The sequence below is a fragment of the Scyliorhinus canicula genome, chromosome 2, assembly GCF_902713615.1.
Source record: "Scyliorhinus canicula chromosome 2, sScyCan1.1, whole genome shotgun sequence".
In the NCBI taxonomy this organism is placed as follows: Eukaryota; Metazoa; Chordata; class Chondrichthyes; order Carcharhiniformes; family Scyliorhinidae; genus Scyliorhinus; species Scyliorhinus canicula.
Window position 1 is genome coordinate 203,432,624 of NC_052147.1, and position 15,156 is coordinate 203,447,779.

General features: G+C 49.9%; 1 protein-coding gene across 1 annotated transcript in view; it reads left to right on the forward strand.

The window, feature by feature from the left end:
- Positions 1-15,156, forward strand: part of LOC119962304 (dynein heavy chain 11, axonemal-like) — a 690,045-nt gene that overhangs the window by 380,768 nt on the left and 294,121 nt on the right. The window contains exons 34-35 of the mRNA XM_038790290.1: positions 3,306-3,467; positions 11,864-12,057. Coding sequence (XP_038646218.1) covers positions 3,306-3,467; positions 11,864-12,057 — 356 coding nt within the window. The remainder of the gene's footprint in view (positions 1-3,305; positions 3,468-11,863; positions 12,058-15,156) is intronic.

The window sequence follows — 15,156 nt, forward strand, 5'->3', positions numbered from 1 at the left end:
CGCACTCTGAGGTTCCCGGCACCTTCAAGGTGAGGGATTGGGTTTTGGGCAACAAGGGTTACCCGTTGAGGTCATGGCGAATGACACCTGTCTGGTGCCCACAGACCGACACAGAGACCCGTTATAACGATGTGTATGCAGCAACCAGGTGCATTGGTTCATTGAGCGGTGCATCGGCATGCTCCAACTGCGCTTCCAATTCCTGGACCGCTCTGATAGGGATCTCCAATACAGCTCCAAGAGGGTCTTGAGAATGTTACTAATCTGCTGCGTCCTGCACCATGGGCGCGATTCTCCGCCCCTCACGACGGGTCGGAGAATAGCGGGAGGGCCTTCCCGACATTTTTCCCGACCTCCCGCTATGCTCCCCCCAAACGGCCGCCCCACGACACGAATCGCTGCTCGCCGTTTTTTACAGCGAGCAGCGATTCTCCCCTAGCCGATGGGCCGATTTCCCAGGCTTTTATGGCCGTTTTCACGAACTCCAACACACCTGCTCTCACAGTTCGTGAAAACGGCCGCAAAGTGCCGTTCTGGAGAACCATGCCACCGATTGGCACGGCCGCACCACGGCAGCGGGTCCGAACCCCGCGCACTCTTTGTTCCTCCGCCGCCCCGCTGGATCAGTCCGCGGGGCGGCTGAGGGGCATAATGGCCCGCGCATGCGCGGGTTTCACGCATATGCGTGATGACGTCATCCGCGCATGCGCGGATTGGAGCCGTCCAATCCGCACATGCGTGGCTGACGTCATCGTTTGCATCAGCCACCGTTAACCTTGGCGCGCGGGCTTAGCGAAGTTCGCTAAGCCTGCGATGCCGAGGTTCACGGGGCCCCGCTGCTAGCCCCGACCGGGGGTGCAGAATTGGGTCCCGGGAGGGGGCGCGGAGGCTGCTGTGAAACACGGCCAGTTTCACGGCAGCCTTCACGACTCTCCGCATTTGCGGAGAATCGCGCCCCATGTTTTCCAGCTGTTGAGCGGGGGCCTGTGTGGGATAGCCTTCAGTCTGGGTCAGGCCCAGCGGAAGCCTGGGCAGCAGGATTCGCTATCATCCTGGTATGCCCCAGCAGAGGGGCATCAGGCTAGAAGAGGAAGAATAACGGCAGGCCGCATCTGACTAGTGATGAGGAGGGTGTCCGGGACGAGCCGGGCGTGGAGCACCCAACATGTGCTCCAGGATCACAGCACAGGAGACAACCTCAACGCCTCCCGATTTGTCAACTGAGACCGGCCCAAAGGCAGCTCTGTTGCACTGTCCCACCTCTACATTCCACACCCCCTGCACCCTTCCAAATCAAACCCCTTTCCCCATAGCCACTCATATCTTCCCTGTCACTCCTCCCTTCACTTCCCCTTCCCTGTCTCTCTTCCCTTCTCTCCACCTTCCCTATCTTTCGTCCCTTCACTTCATCTCACCTGTTCCTCTTCCTTCATTTCTTTTCACTAGCACAGCTCTACCCCTTCCATCTCCGAAGGGTCCTACCAGCATCACCACAGAGTCTTGGCCTTGGGTTGGCAGTATTGGCAGATTTTGTACACAGGATAGAGGATGATGACAACTCGCTGTGCGATGAGCTCTAGTGCATAGTTCGGGCTTATTCACTGGGTAAGTTTCATACAAGGCAGGCTCACACTTCTGGTCCCATGCCCTGTCACCTCCAGCTGAGGGTGACACCAAGTGAAACATTCATGTGCCAGAGGGCCCTGCCCCACCCCATCCTCCAGATCCACCCCCCACCCAGCACACCCTCTATCCCAGACCCAGCTCATCCCTAACAGTCATCAGACAGAGGTTAAAAGCAGGTAAGAATGTTGGTGCAAACGGATTAACTGGTGACTATATACATTGTTGTGTCTTGACCTGTTACTCTCACCTATGTGCTACACCTGTGCCAACTTTAGTGTTCTCTGATTTTCTCATTTTACGATGTCTACTGCTCCTTCTAGGTGTTTTCCGAACACATAAGAAGTGGAGGCAGCCTGCTGCATATCTCGCTTACTGACCTATGATGACTTTGGTGGCCGTCCTCTGGAGGGCCTGGATGTCCCCAGTAGACTTTTGGGTACCACAGGTGATGATGGCCACCCTGTTCTGCCCGCTGCCCATCAGATGTGTTAGTGTAAGGTGGGGGGGGGGGGGGATTTTGAAGTACTGAGGTGTTCCAGCACCTCCCCTGCAGGAGGCACTGACGTGTGCCCCCTCACCTCCACCTCCCTCGGGGTGCTCGACGGCTCCCAGGCTACTTCATGGGTAAGGCTGGAGAGTTCTGGAGAGTGCTCCACCGTCACCTCATGCTGCCAGTCCTGCCGACATTGAGACTGGGACATCCCTCAACGAGTGAGACATGTACCTCATTGCCTCAGTCATATCCCTCTGGCACTGTGCAATGCCTTTTTGAAACTGCCATGTCCCTCTGTGCCTATGACATGTCTCTCTGTGACAAACCAAGGTCAGTCAGCGCCCGACCAATGCTCTTGATGCCGTCAGCCATGGCCCTTTATGACTGGGCCAAGCTCTGGCGTGCCACAGAAATGTCCATGTGGGCCCGGTACATGTCTGCCCTGTCCTGCACCTTAGCCATCGACCGCACAGTGTACCTTGTATGTCTTGACCGATGGCTCTGATTTCTTGCCTCAAGCCTTTCACTGCGGACACCACCTGTTCAGTGTTGGCCTGGGAAGCATGCATTGTTGGCAACATCTGCACCTGCAGGTGCTGGAAAGTTGCTGACTACCGTTCTTGTAATTCCTGGCTCTGTGTCTGCATCTCTACCAGTGATAGCATCATATTTTCCAGAAGCACAGCACCTGTCCAGAATATAGCTGTTTCCTGGGATCAGGCAGCCCTCTGACTGCCCGCTCCCTTGGGAGTCTCTGTCTCAACCTGATAGTCTGCAGCATTTGTGAAGAGCGCATCACAAGGTGACACAAGAGCCTCTTCACTAAAATACCGCACTGAGGTGATAGCCTCTGCGATGGTGGAGGGTGCAGGTGACAACAGTGATGAGAAGTCGGTGTCTTCCCCGGACTGGTGCCTCAGGCTTTGCTGGGGATGTGGTTGGTGGGCAGCCACCCCGGTCGTTCGGCCTCGTCTTTTGCTGATCCTGCAAGACATAACACAAGAGACATGGTGAGATGCCGGCATGCCAATCTCCGTTTTAGTCATTGCCCATGGAATATAAAGTGACTTACTTTGAGCAGCACTATAGGTGGTATGCTTGCGTATATATTTATTTTTCTTCAAAATAATATAAGGAAATCATCTTTATACTTGGAATACTTAACAACATTTTGTTTTGTTTCTAGGGTATACTTTTTGTAACTCCAGATTGTGTACGGTTGCCTTCAGACTTGATTCATTTGTGGCTTCATGAATCATCCAGAGTTTACGCAGACAAACTAATGGAAGAAAAAGATATTGAACACTTTTACAAAATCCTTATTGATACAGCAAAGAGATACTTTGAGGTATGATCCGAAGCTCTAGTATTATACGATAGATTTTTCTGATTGCTTCACAACTTTCTCCAAAGTGTAGGAAAGTATCTATGACAACCATCAACTTCAAAGTAAAAGCATATGTTCCCATGACATTTATATGGCTGGTTTTATTAATAAATAAATCATTACCAATGATAAAACAAAACCCCATTTTGCAGTGCACTTTCGATTCATAGGCTACAGTGTCTGCAAAACAGGCAATCTGAGAGTTCCCAGTGCTTGGTGACAAGGGACACAGAAGATCATATAGTCAACCATGTCAATAGGTGTAGACAGGTCGAGAAGGAATAGGAGGGGATAGTTTACCTTTGTCAAAGTCAAACAGGATGTAAATTGTGGCTTTGATAGGTGTTGCGGAGAAAGGTACAACTATTCAACCTCAGTGTACTTCACTCATCTACTCATGAGAAACCAGACGAACACTCAGAGTAAAGGATCCAGTTTATATAAGCTATAGCGAGGGCCTGTGGCCTTCTGTGGCCATCTAAAATGGCTGTCTGCAAAGAATGATGGGAAATGTGGGGCGCGATTCTCCGCTCCCCACGCCGGGTGGGAGAATAGCAGGAGGGCCTCCCGACATTTTTCACGCTCTCCCGCTATTCTCCCCCCCCCCCCCCACACCTGACCCACGCCACAAATCGCCGCTCGACGTTTTTTACGGCGAGCGGTGATTCTCCGAGGCCGATGGGCTGAGCGGCCGGGCCTTCACGCCCGTTTTAACAAGGCAGCAAACACACCTGCTCGCTTCCGTCGTGAAACGGGCGCCAGATGCCCGTTTGGGGCATCTGGGGGCCCGATTGGCATGGCAGTACCACGGCCGTGCCAAGGGGGGCATAGGCACGCGATCGGTGCCCACCAATCGCGGGCTGTGTGTCCGTAACAGATGCACTCTTTTCCCTCCACCGCCCCGCAAGATCAAGCCGCCACGTCTTGCGGGGTGGCTGAGGGAAAAGACAGCAACTGCGCATGCACGGATTGGCGTTGTCCAACCTGCGCATGCGCGACCGACGTCATCGGCCGCGTCAGCGGGCGTGACGCTTGATGTGCGGCCTTGATGACCGTCGTCAAGGCTGCGCCGCCGTGACGCACGGGGCCGCGCTCATAGCCCCGCCCGGGGGGGAGAATTGGCCCCGGAAGTGGGCGTGAAGGCTGCCGTGGGTCACGGCCTGTCCCACAGCAGCCTTTACGATTCTCCGCATTTGTGGAGAATCTCGCCCGTGGTCAGGCCTGGGGCACAGACAAGTTGCATCTTGTATATTTGCAAACGAAAGCTCAGAATTGCACAGGAATTCATAACTGCTGAAGGCAACTCAAAGGTCTTCCCAGGACAATGGGCTCCAGATAGAAACTAACAAAAAGTGGCAGACTCGGGGCACCTGTTTGCCTTATTTGGGAAGGCCTATGTGCCCTGGACAGTAACGACCATGGTTGACCTAGCCCTGCCCAGCCAACAAGGTACCGACCCTTAATTGGCCATGATCCTCACCTGGGACCGCCCAAAAGGGCACGAAAGATCAGAGGATAAGAAGAAATAAGCAATCACCATTCACTCTTTCGGACAGGCTCTGCACTTGACCACCGACCGCAGCATAGCTCCTGACATAGCCAAGTTCAAGGACCTGCGACGTCTACCGAAAGACGACCATCGAACACGGACAACACACGAGACCTCCAGCCTCCACATGTGAGGAAACAGATCTACCCTGCACCAAGCCGGTCATTTGGAAGGTCAAGGTGTTTAAATTGTTAGTCGTAGTCTTGGTGTGCATGATTGCGGGATTTCTTAAGTATATAACTAACCTCTGCCTACGGCGCTGAGGACCTGTGTTCGAATCCCGGCCCTGGGTCACTGTCTGTGAGGAGTTTGCCTTCTCCCCGTGTTTGCCTGGGTTTCACCCCCACAACCCAAAAGATGTGCAGGATAGGTGGATTGCCCACGCTAAATTGCCCCTTAATTGGAAAAAATAATTGGGTACTCTAAATTTTTTTTTTAAAGTATATAACTAACCTTGTGTCCAATAAATATACTGTGATTGAACTGAACACCTGTGTGATCATTTGTCCAATACACGGAGTACACACACACACTGCGGTTATAAACGTAAAAAGCACTTCCAGGTGGGACAGCAGAGAAGCCCAGATTTAATGATAGTACAGACAGTTATACTTCAAGATGCATTTACAAGAAATTAGCATATACCAATCATTTGTAACTAGTTATCTATGTCCAATCAGGAAAATCTAAGGTGGAGCTGTCGATCACCTCCACCCGCCGTTTTAATGGCTCCTGTATGCCATCCATCTATCCTCCCTGCTGTTATCAGCAGACAGATTGGAGCCATAGCAAATGGTACAGTGTCCCACATTGAACAACTGAGCTTGAGACCAAACACCTGCAAATTCCACTCCCAGAAACTGGCCTCTTCTGACGTCGGCGTGGGCACAGTGGTGTTTTACAACAGGAGAAACTGCGCAACAGATGCACCGATTCAGCAGCTCTAAATGGACTAGCACCATCGCCACGTGGAACGCAACCAGTTCCATGCAAAACGTCAGCATATTCGCCAGGTCTGTGATTGGAGCACATGAGGCTCACATGCCGCAACCGCACTTAAATGGTGCATCCCCCACACACACCGTCCCAGTCAACAAGATGGCTGGAAGGAGAGCAGCTCCATGGTTCTGGGACGCCGAGCTGGACACCCTCCTGGACGCCATGGAGGAGAGAAGGATGACCCTGTATCCTGGCCCGGGAGGAAGGCAGCCAGTCCCCACTATTCACCCTGCCTGGGCACAGGTGGTAGAGCCGGTCAGCACCATGGGCAACGTCGTCCAGACTGGCATGCAGTGCCAGAAGAAACTGCATGACCACCTCAGGGCAGCCAGGGTGAATAGGCAGCGCTGTGTCCCTAGCACTAAACCCAGCCCCTCCCCCAGCCTTGGGACAGCTGAACCCTCACCCTGCCCAACATGCCAGCATCCATGCCAGTCGCAATGGCTGGGTGCCCTGGCCACTAATGCCATCATCTACCCACTCCCTGGACTGTATGCATCGGAACGTGTGTGGTTGTTTGTATTTCTCCCGCCCCCAACACAAGGCTGCACACAACTGCCGGGAGCTGGAGAAGACCAGAAGGGGACCACCAAACCTGCGACCCCTCACCATGCTCGAGCAGAGGGCACTGGACGTGGACGGCGGCCCTTGGAAAGGGAGATAACCGAGGTGGAGGTCAGCGACGGGTGAGCAAGTGAGACCCCGATTTGTTGCGGATCCCCATGACACGCGTCCCCCCAAACCCACGTCATCGCCCACCCCCCATCCCTCACCCCCCCAACCTGCACCATCTCAACCCCCTGACCCCACCCCTCACCCCCTCTATCCCACTCATCCCCCCCATCCCTCACCCGCCCTTACCCACTTCACCCTTCTCCCCCCCCCCCCCCCCCCCCCCCCCCCCACACTCCCCACGCCTGCTCCCTGACCATGCATGTCATCTTGTGTCTTACAGGACCTGCCGGAGATGAGGCCAGCCCATCCGGGAGCCACCTCTCCCAACCAGTGCCAGAGCCGGATGAGGAGAGAAGCCTGAACACCAGCCCTCTGCCCGAGACTCAGGAGCGCGGGTCGGAGGAGGACACCGACTTTCCATCACTCCAGTCTCCAACACCCCCCAGCATCCCAGAGACTATCACCTCGGTTGGGCACATTAATAAAGAGGCTCTTGGGATGTTATCTGGTGCGCACCACACCGCATCCGGTACAGCAGGTGGTGGTAGGAGCAGCCAAAGGGCTGGACAGTCAGAAGGCAGCCCGGCCTCAGGAACCAGCTGCCGTCCAGCCGGGTCCCGGGTTCCTGGAACATCCAGTCCCAGCCATAGTGCAGGTGCAGTCAGCGACCCAGGGACTACAGGGGGGGATGACGGCAGGCATCGAGCACCTGCAGATGCAGGTGGAGGAGTCCATCAGTGTGCAGGAGCAAGGGGTTGTGCCGGTCATGCGTGCCACCCAGGCCGACACCACATGGGTGGTGTCCGCGGTGGAGGCATTGGGGCGACGGTTTTGGCTATGGGTCAGTGTCTTTGGCCTGGATCATTCTGTGCAGATGGGTACCGAGGCCCAGGACACGGCTGCCCTCGCACAGGCAGCCATGTGCCAGAGCCACCTCAGCATGGCCCAGTCATAGCAGGCCACGGTTGACAACGTTGGCGGCATTGCCCAGGTGCTGGCCAGCGTTGCGCAGATACAGAGGGAGATGGTCCAGTCTCAGAGGGAGGTGGCCCTGTCACTGGCTGATGTGACACAGACCCTCAGAGTGGTGATAGAACATAGAGAAATACAGCACAGAACAGGCCCTGCGGCCCACGATGTTGTGCCGAAGTTTTGTCCGAGGTTAATCATAGATCATTGAATTTTGGATACTAAGGGCAATGTATCATGATCAGTCCACCCAACCTGCACATCTTTGGACTGTGGGAGGAAACCGGAGCACCCGGAGGAAACCCACGCACACACGGGGAGGATGTGCAGACTCCACACAGACAGTGACCCAATCCGAAATCGAACCTGGGACCCTGGAGCTGTGAAGCAATTGTGCTATCCACAGTGCTGCCGTGCTGCCCTTAAGAACAAATTAATCTACACTCCATTATTCTATCATAATCCATGTACCTATCCAATAGCCGCTTGAAGGTCCCCAACGTTTCCGACTCAACTACTTCCACCGGCAGTGCATTCCATGCCCCCACTATTCTCTGGGTAAAGAACCTACCTCTGACATCCCCCCTATATCTTCCACCATTTACCTTAAATTTATGTCCCCTTGTAATGGTTTGTTCCACCCGGGGAAAAAGTCTCTGACTGTCTACTCTATCTATTCCCCTGATCATCTTATAAACCTCTATCAAGTCGCCCCTCATCCTTCTCCGTTCTAATGCGAAAAGGCCTAGCACCCTCAACCTTTCCTCGTAAGACCTACTCTCCATTCCAGGCAACATCCTGGTAAATCTCCTTTGCACCTTTTCCAAAGCTTCCACATCCTTCCTAAAATGAGGTGACCAGAACTGCACACAGTACTCCAAATGTGGCCTTACCAAGGTTTTGTACAGCTGCATCATCACCTCACGGCTCTTAAATTCAATCCCTCTGCTAATGAACACTAGCACACCATAGGCCTTCTTCACAGCTCTATCCACTTGAGTGGCAACTTTCAAAGATCTATGAACATAGACCCCAAGATCTCTCTGCTCCTCTACATTGCCAAGGACCCTACCATTAACACTGTATTCCGCATTCATATTTGTCCTTCCAAAATGGACAACCTCACACTTGTCAGGGTTAAACTCCATCTGCCACTTCTCAGCCCAGCTCTGCATCCCATCTATGTCTCTTTGCAGCCGACAACAGCCCTCCTCACTCTCCACAACTCCACCAATCTTCGTATCATCTGCAAATTTACTGACCCACCCTTCAACTCCCTCATCCAAGTCATTAATGAAAATCACAAACAGCAGAGGACTCAGAACTGATCCCTGGGGTACGCCACTGGTAACTGGGCTCCAGGCTGAATATTTGTCATCCACCACCACTCTCTGACTTCTATCGGTTAGCCAGTTCGATATCCAACTGGCCAAATTTCCCACTATCCCATGCCTCCTTACTTTCTGCATAAGCCTACCATGGGAAATCTTATCAAATGCCTTACTGAAATCCATATACACAACATCCACTGCTTTACCTTCATCCACATGCTTGGTCACCTCCTCAAAGAAGTCAATAAGACTTGTAAGGCAAGACCTACCCCTCACAAATCTGTGCTGACTATCCATAATCAAGCAGTGTCTTTCCAGATGCTCAGAAATCCTATCCCTCAGTACCCTTTCCATTACTTTGCCTACTGAAGTAAGACTAACTGGCCTGTAATTCCCAGGGTTATCCCTATTCCTTTTTTTGAACAGGGGCACGACATTCGCCACTCTCCAATCCCCTGGTACCACCCCTGTTGTCAGTGAGGACGAAAAGATCATTGCCAACGGCTCTGCAATTTCATTTCTTGCTTCCCATAGAATCTTTGGATATATCCCATCAGGCCCGGGGGACTTGTCTATCCTCAAGTTTTTCAACACATCTTCCTTCCTAACAAGTATCTCCTCGAGCTTACCAGTCTGTTTCACACTGTCCTCTCCAACAATATGGCCCCTCTCGTTTGTAAATACTGAAGAAAAGTACTCGTTTAAGACCTCTCCTATCTCTTCAGACTCAATACACAATCTCCCGCTACTGTCCTTGATTGGACCTACCCTCGCTCTAGTCATTCTCATATTTCTCACATATGTGTAAAAGGCCTTGGGGTTTTCCTTGATCCGACCCGCCAAAGATTTTTCATGCCCTCTCTTAGCTCTCCTAATCCCCTTCTTCAGTTCCCTCCAGGCTATCTTGTATCCCTCCAGCGCCCTGTCTGAACCTTGTTTCCTCAGCCTTACATAAGTCTCCTTCTTCCTCTTAATAAGACATTCAACCTCTCTTGTCAACCATGGTTCCCTCACTCGACCATCTCTTCCCTGCCTGACAGGGATATACATATCAAAGACGCAGTACCTATTCCTTGAACAAGTTCCACATTTCACTTGTGTCCTTCCCTGACAGCCAATGTTCCCAACTTATACACTTCAATTCTTGTCTGACAGCGTTGTATTTACCCTTCCCCCAATTGTAAACCTTGCCCTGGTGCACGCACCTATCCCTCTCCATTACTAAAGTGAAAGTCACAGAATTGTGATATCGTCACAGCGTGATGCGGCGCAGGCCCAGATGGAGATGGTCCACTCTCTGTGCTCCATGGCCGCGAACGTGCAGACCCTGGTTGAGATCAGAGTGGGCCTCCAGGACTGGACGCGCCAGGTGGCGGGGGGCCTCAGGGGATGGCTCAGCTCGCACCCCCCATCCCGTGGAGTAGCCCGGGGGCCATCCTGTACCCTGAAGGAGGAGGAGGTGATGGAGCCTGTCCCGGTGACTCCTGCAGGGCAGGTGCTGGAACACCGCAGCACCTCGGACTCCCCCCCCCCCCCCCCCCCCCCCCCGTCCCTGGTGCATCTGCTGGGCAACAGGCAGATCAGGGTGGCACTACGCCACCCACGACGCCCGAGCAGCGGCCGGGCACATCCAGGAGACGTGCACCAACGGGGATCCTTGTTGCAGGGCAAGAGTCACAGCAGGCCGCCTCCACCCCTGCTGTATCATCTGGGGAACCACCTAGGCATAGTGTTAGGGCCTGTAAGGCCAGAAAATTAGACACTAGTTAAGTTGGCACGGGTGCAGGGCACAGTTGAGTTATAGGGGCTAGGGAACGGACTGTATATTTTTCTCCACAATAAACACCTGTTAACATCGTTGAAACCTGCCTCGGTGCTCTGTGGGTGTTTGTATATTTAATAATATTACTGGGGAATGAACAAAAAACATATGAAGATGTTGACTGAGAGCTAATATCCACTCCTGATGATGCACTGAATAAAGGCCACCAGCAACTGTGGTGAGAGAGAATAGTCTGATCTATATAAATCCATGATAAATGCCATGTGAAATCAACTAGATCATGAAATTGAGATTTATTTATAATTTAATAAATTTTGAAGCTATATCTGCATAGCTAAGTTATTTTGTCCTTAGAGTTTTTTTGTTTTAGTATGCTATTCAGAAGTGTATCTTTAACTATTCATAGAACTGAATTTTACGGGCCTATTGGAGATTGTCAGTATGGCAGGAGTGTTGGCAATGTGGCAGGGAAAGCTGTCAGGAAGGAAGCCTGACGTTTTCTTGCTGCCATGACATATTGCAAGCAGTGGAATTGTTGGCAGCACAGCTGCCTTCTGGGCGGCCACTTTAACCTGGTCATGGCTTCACTTTGAGGGTTTCCTGCCATTGAAAGGGTGTTCTTTCCATTGCAGCCTCCGCAATGGTCACTACTAGTGATGATGCTGCTGAGCTACCATTCTTCTGGTTGGGCCAGCAGCTCTTGGGGGAAGACCACCATCCTCAGATTGCCCCAGCAGTGGCCTGTTAATTGGCAGCCACTGGCAATATTCTACCCAGGATCCTGCCACCCATGAAAGTGGGGTTACCTCTGACCTTCAATCCTGGTGACTGGACTTCTATAGGGAAGTGCAAAATAACAGCCATAATCTTTACTTTCAATGAAGAAAATTAAATCAAAATGTTAATAAATCATTATTTCATCCATTTGCTGGGCATTTGCCTAATTTGATTAAATGTAATCAGAGTGCAAAGCTACTGTTTGAACACAATAATCTTATGTGAATGCTTTATGTATTATGTATTATAATTTATGTTATTATTCTGCCTTTAGGCTATTGATGAACATATTTTTACCCAAAAGCCATTGATTTACTGCCACTTTGCTCAAGGTGTTGGAGAGCCTCGATATTTGCCTATAACAAATTGGAAAAAGCTACATAGAATTCTTACGGATGCCCTAGAACATTACAATGAAATTCATGCAGAGATGAACCTTGTCCTATTCAAAGAAGCCATGCAGCATATGTAAGTATGATGAACTACAGGAAGAATTCTTACCATTTTTCGCATTATCATCTTACGTCATTCTTTTGTTTCTCCCCTTATACCCTTTTGGACTCATCTTTGGTCAATTGACTCTATTCTCAGGAAGAAAGCATTTGAAAAAAATATTTTTATTAAAGATGTTCTATTTATAACAGACTTATAACAAACTAACAACCCAAAAGATGGATGTTATATAATAGAATATAGCCAAAACCCAACCAACCATATAAATCCCATCCAAAAGAAAAAAGAAAAAAATCCTCTTCCCCTAAAAACAACTAAACTAAACCTCCCCTAACAAGTGACGATGACTAACTCCTTAAAAAAGGTGATAAATGGCTGACATTTCGGATAGAATCTCTCGACTGACCCCCTGACTATGTACTTGACTCTTTCCAGATATAGAAATTCCACAATGTCACCCAACCACACAAGAGGCACTGGACAGAATAGAGGACCTCCGCCCCAGCAGAACCCACCTCTGGGCTATTAACGAAGCAAAGGCGAGGACATCCTCCTTCACCCCTACTTTGCAGCCCCGATGATTCCGTCACCCCAAAACTGGCCACCAAAGAAACGTTAAGAATCGCTGATGTGGTGCTAAAGAAGGAGACCCAAAAACCTACCAGCTTGGGACACGACCAGAGTATATGGGTGTGATTAGCAAGCCCCCAGAACACCGTTTGCATGTATCTTCTACCCCAGGAAGAAACCACTCATCTTAGCCTTAATTAGGTGAGCCCTATGTACCACCTTAAGCTGGATCAAGCTGAGCCGTACATAAGAGGACATAGAGTTTATTCAGTGAAGGGCTTCATTCTCCACTTCCACTTGCTCATTCAAAATAGGTCCCAGCTCCTCCTCCCACTTCAGCTTCACTCCACACACCGGGGCAAACTCCACTGCCAGCCCCGATTCATAGATAATTGAAATACTCCCCCATCAGATCCTGCTAAAGAAAGATTAAGAGTTACTTATGGAGTACGGTATTCTATGGGGGATTTATTGGTGTTGATAGTTGTTAAGGTGTTTACTGTGGGTTTATAAAGTGTGAACTGGTTTCATAAATAAACATTGTTTTAATTTAAAAGTACTTTAATGCTCTGTTGCACTACACCTGTAAGGTCAGCCCGTGTGCTCCTCATAACTACATTCCATCAAAAGTTGTGGGTCAGATGAACTCCATGATACACTTTGGGGTTCTCTAAACCATGGCCCATAACAAATTCGGGGCTTGAGGGGGATAAAAGTCTATCTATTGGATTGGCTGAGTGAACTTAAAGACAGTGAGGGGTGAGCATATTGCGAGTGCTTTTCTGGGGTGGTATTCCAGTTTAAGTAGGGAGTGTGTTGTGGACAATGGCTCTTTCAGAGGCTCTGACGTTTTTGGGGGTGGAGAAGGTCACACGCAGTACCTTACGGACAGAGACTAAAAACAGGCTTTTAGATTTGGTACAAACATTGCAGTTAACATTACCTGACAGAATGTGAAAAGATGAGGTACTTACGGCACTCGCTGAGCATTTAACATTGCCTGATATACAGTCTTACTCATTGGAAATGGCAAAGATCCAGTTGCAGATTAAGCAACTTGAACACAAAAAATAATTAAAGCAGCTTGAATATGCAATGAGAGAAAAAGAAAGAAAAGGGGATTAACAGATCAGGGAAAAAGAAAAGGAGAGAGAAAAAAGAACAAAGGAAAGAATAGCCCTAGCAGAACAAAAAGAAACAGATTGAGAGGAAAAAGAGAAAGAGATGGAGGGGAAAAAGAAAAAGAGAGAGAAAGAGATAGAGAGGAAAAAGTGGGAGGTCATTTGGGAGTAAGGAAAACTCAAGCTAAAATACAAAAACATTTTTATTGGTCTGGACTACAAAAAGATGTAGTTAAATTTCGTCGATCATGTCACACATGTCAAGTAATAAGGAAACCTCAAGCAGTGATAAAACCAGCACCCTTAATACCCATTCCAGAATTTGAGGAACCTTTTACAAGGGTCCTAATTGATTGTGTAGGACCGCTTCCTAAAACGAAAAGTGGGAATCAATATCTTTTGACTATAATGGATGTGTCTACGAGGTTTCCAGAGGCCATTCCAGTACGTATATTACAGCTAAATTGATTGTGGAGGTGTTACTTAAATTCTTTACTAGATATGGACTACCCACAGAAATACAATCGGATCAAGGATCAACTTTTACATCGCGGTTATTCAAAGAAGTTATGAATAGGTTAGGAATAAAACTATTTAAATCAACTGCGTACCATCCAGAATCGCAGGGGCGTTAGAAAGGTGGCATCAGACATTAAAGGCAATGTTGAGGGCTTATTGTCACGATTATCCAGAGTACTGTTTGCAATTAGGGATGCACCTAATGAGTCAACCAAATTCAGTCCTTTTGAACTAATTTGTGGTCATGAGGTAAGAGGACCACTTAAATAGATTAAGGAAAAATTGGTGAGTGAGAAATTGGAACTTACATTATTGGATTATGTGTCAAATTTTAGGGAATGATTAAATAGAGCAGGGGAATTGGCTGGACAACATTTAAAAGTTTCACAAAATAATCATCGGTTTGCTCCGGGGAGGCTGGAAGGAGAGTTTCGGAGATGGCAAAGAGCAGGGATCGAGAGGATGGGAGATCTGTTCATAGAGGGGAGCTTTCCCAGCCTGAGGGAGTTGGAGGAGAAATTTGAATTGACGGGAGGGAATGAGTTCAGGTACCTGCAGGTGCGGGACTTCCTACACAGGCAGGTCTAAACCGTCCCACTCCTGCTACCAATGGGGATACAGGACAGGGTAGTTTCCAGAGTATGGAGAGGGGAGGGTTCCGGACATCTATAAAGAACTCATGGGGTCAGAGGAAACGCAGACCGAGGAGCTGAAACACAAATGGAAGAGGAGTTAGGAGGAGAGATAGAGGATAGTCTCTGGGCGGATGCGTTGAGTCAACGCGTCCACATCATGCGCCAGGCTGAGCCTGATACAATTTAGGGTCGTTCACCGGGCACTCATGATAGTGGCCCAGATGAGCAGGTTCTTTGGGATAGAAGACAGATGTGCAATGTGTGCGGGA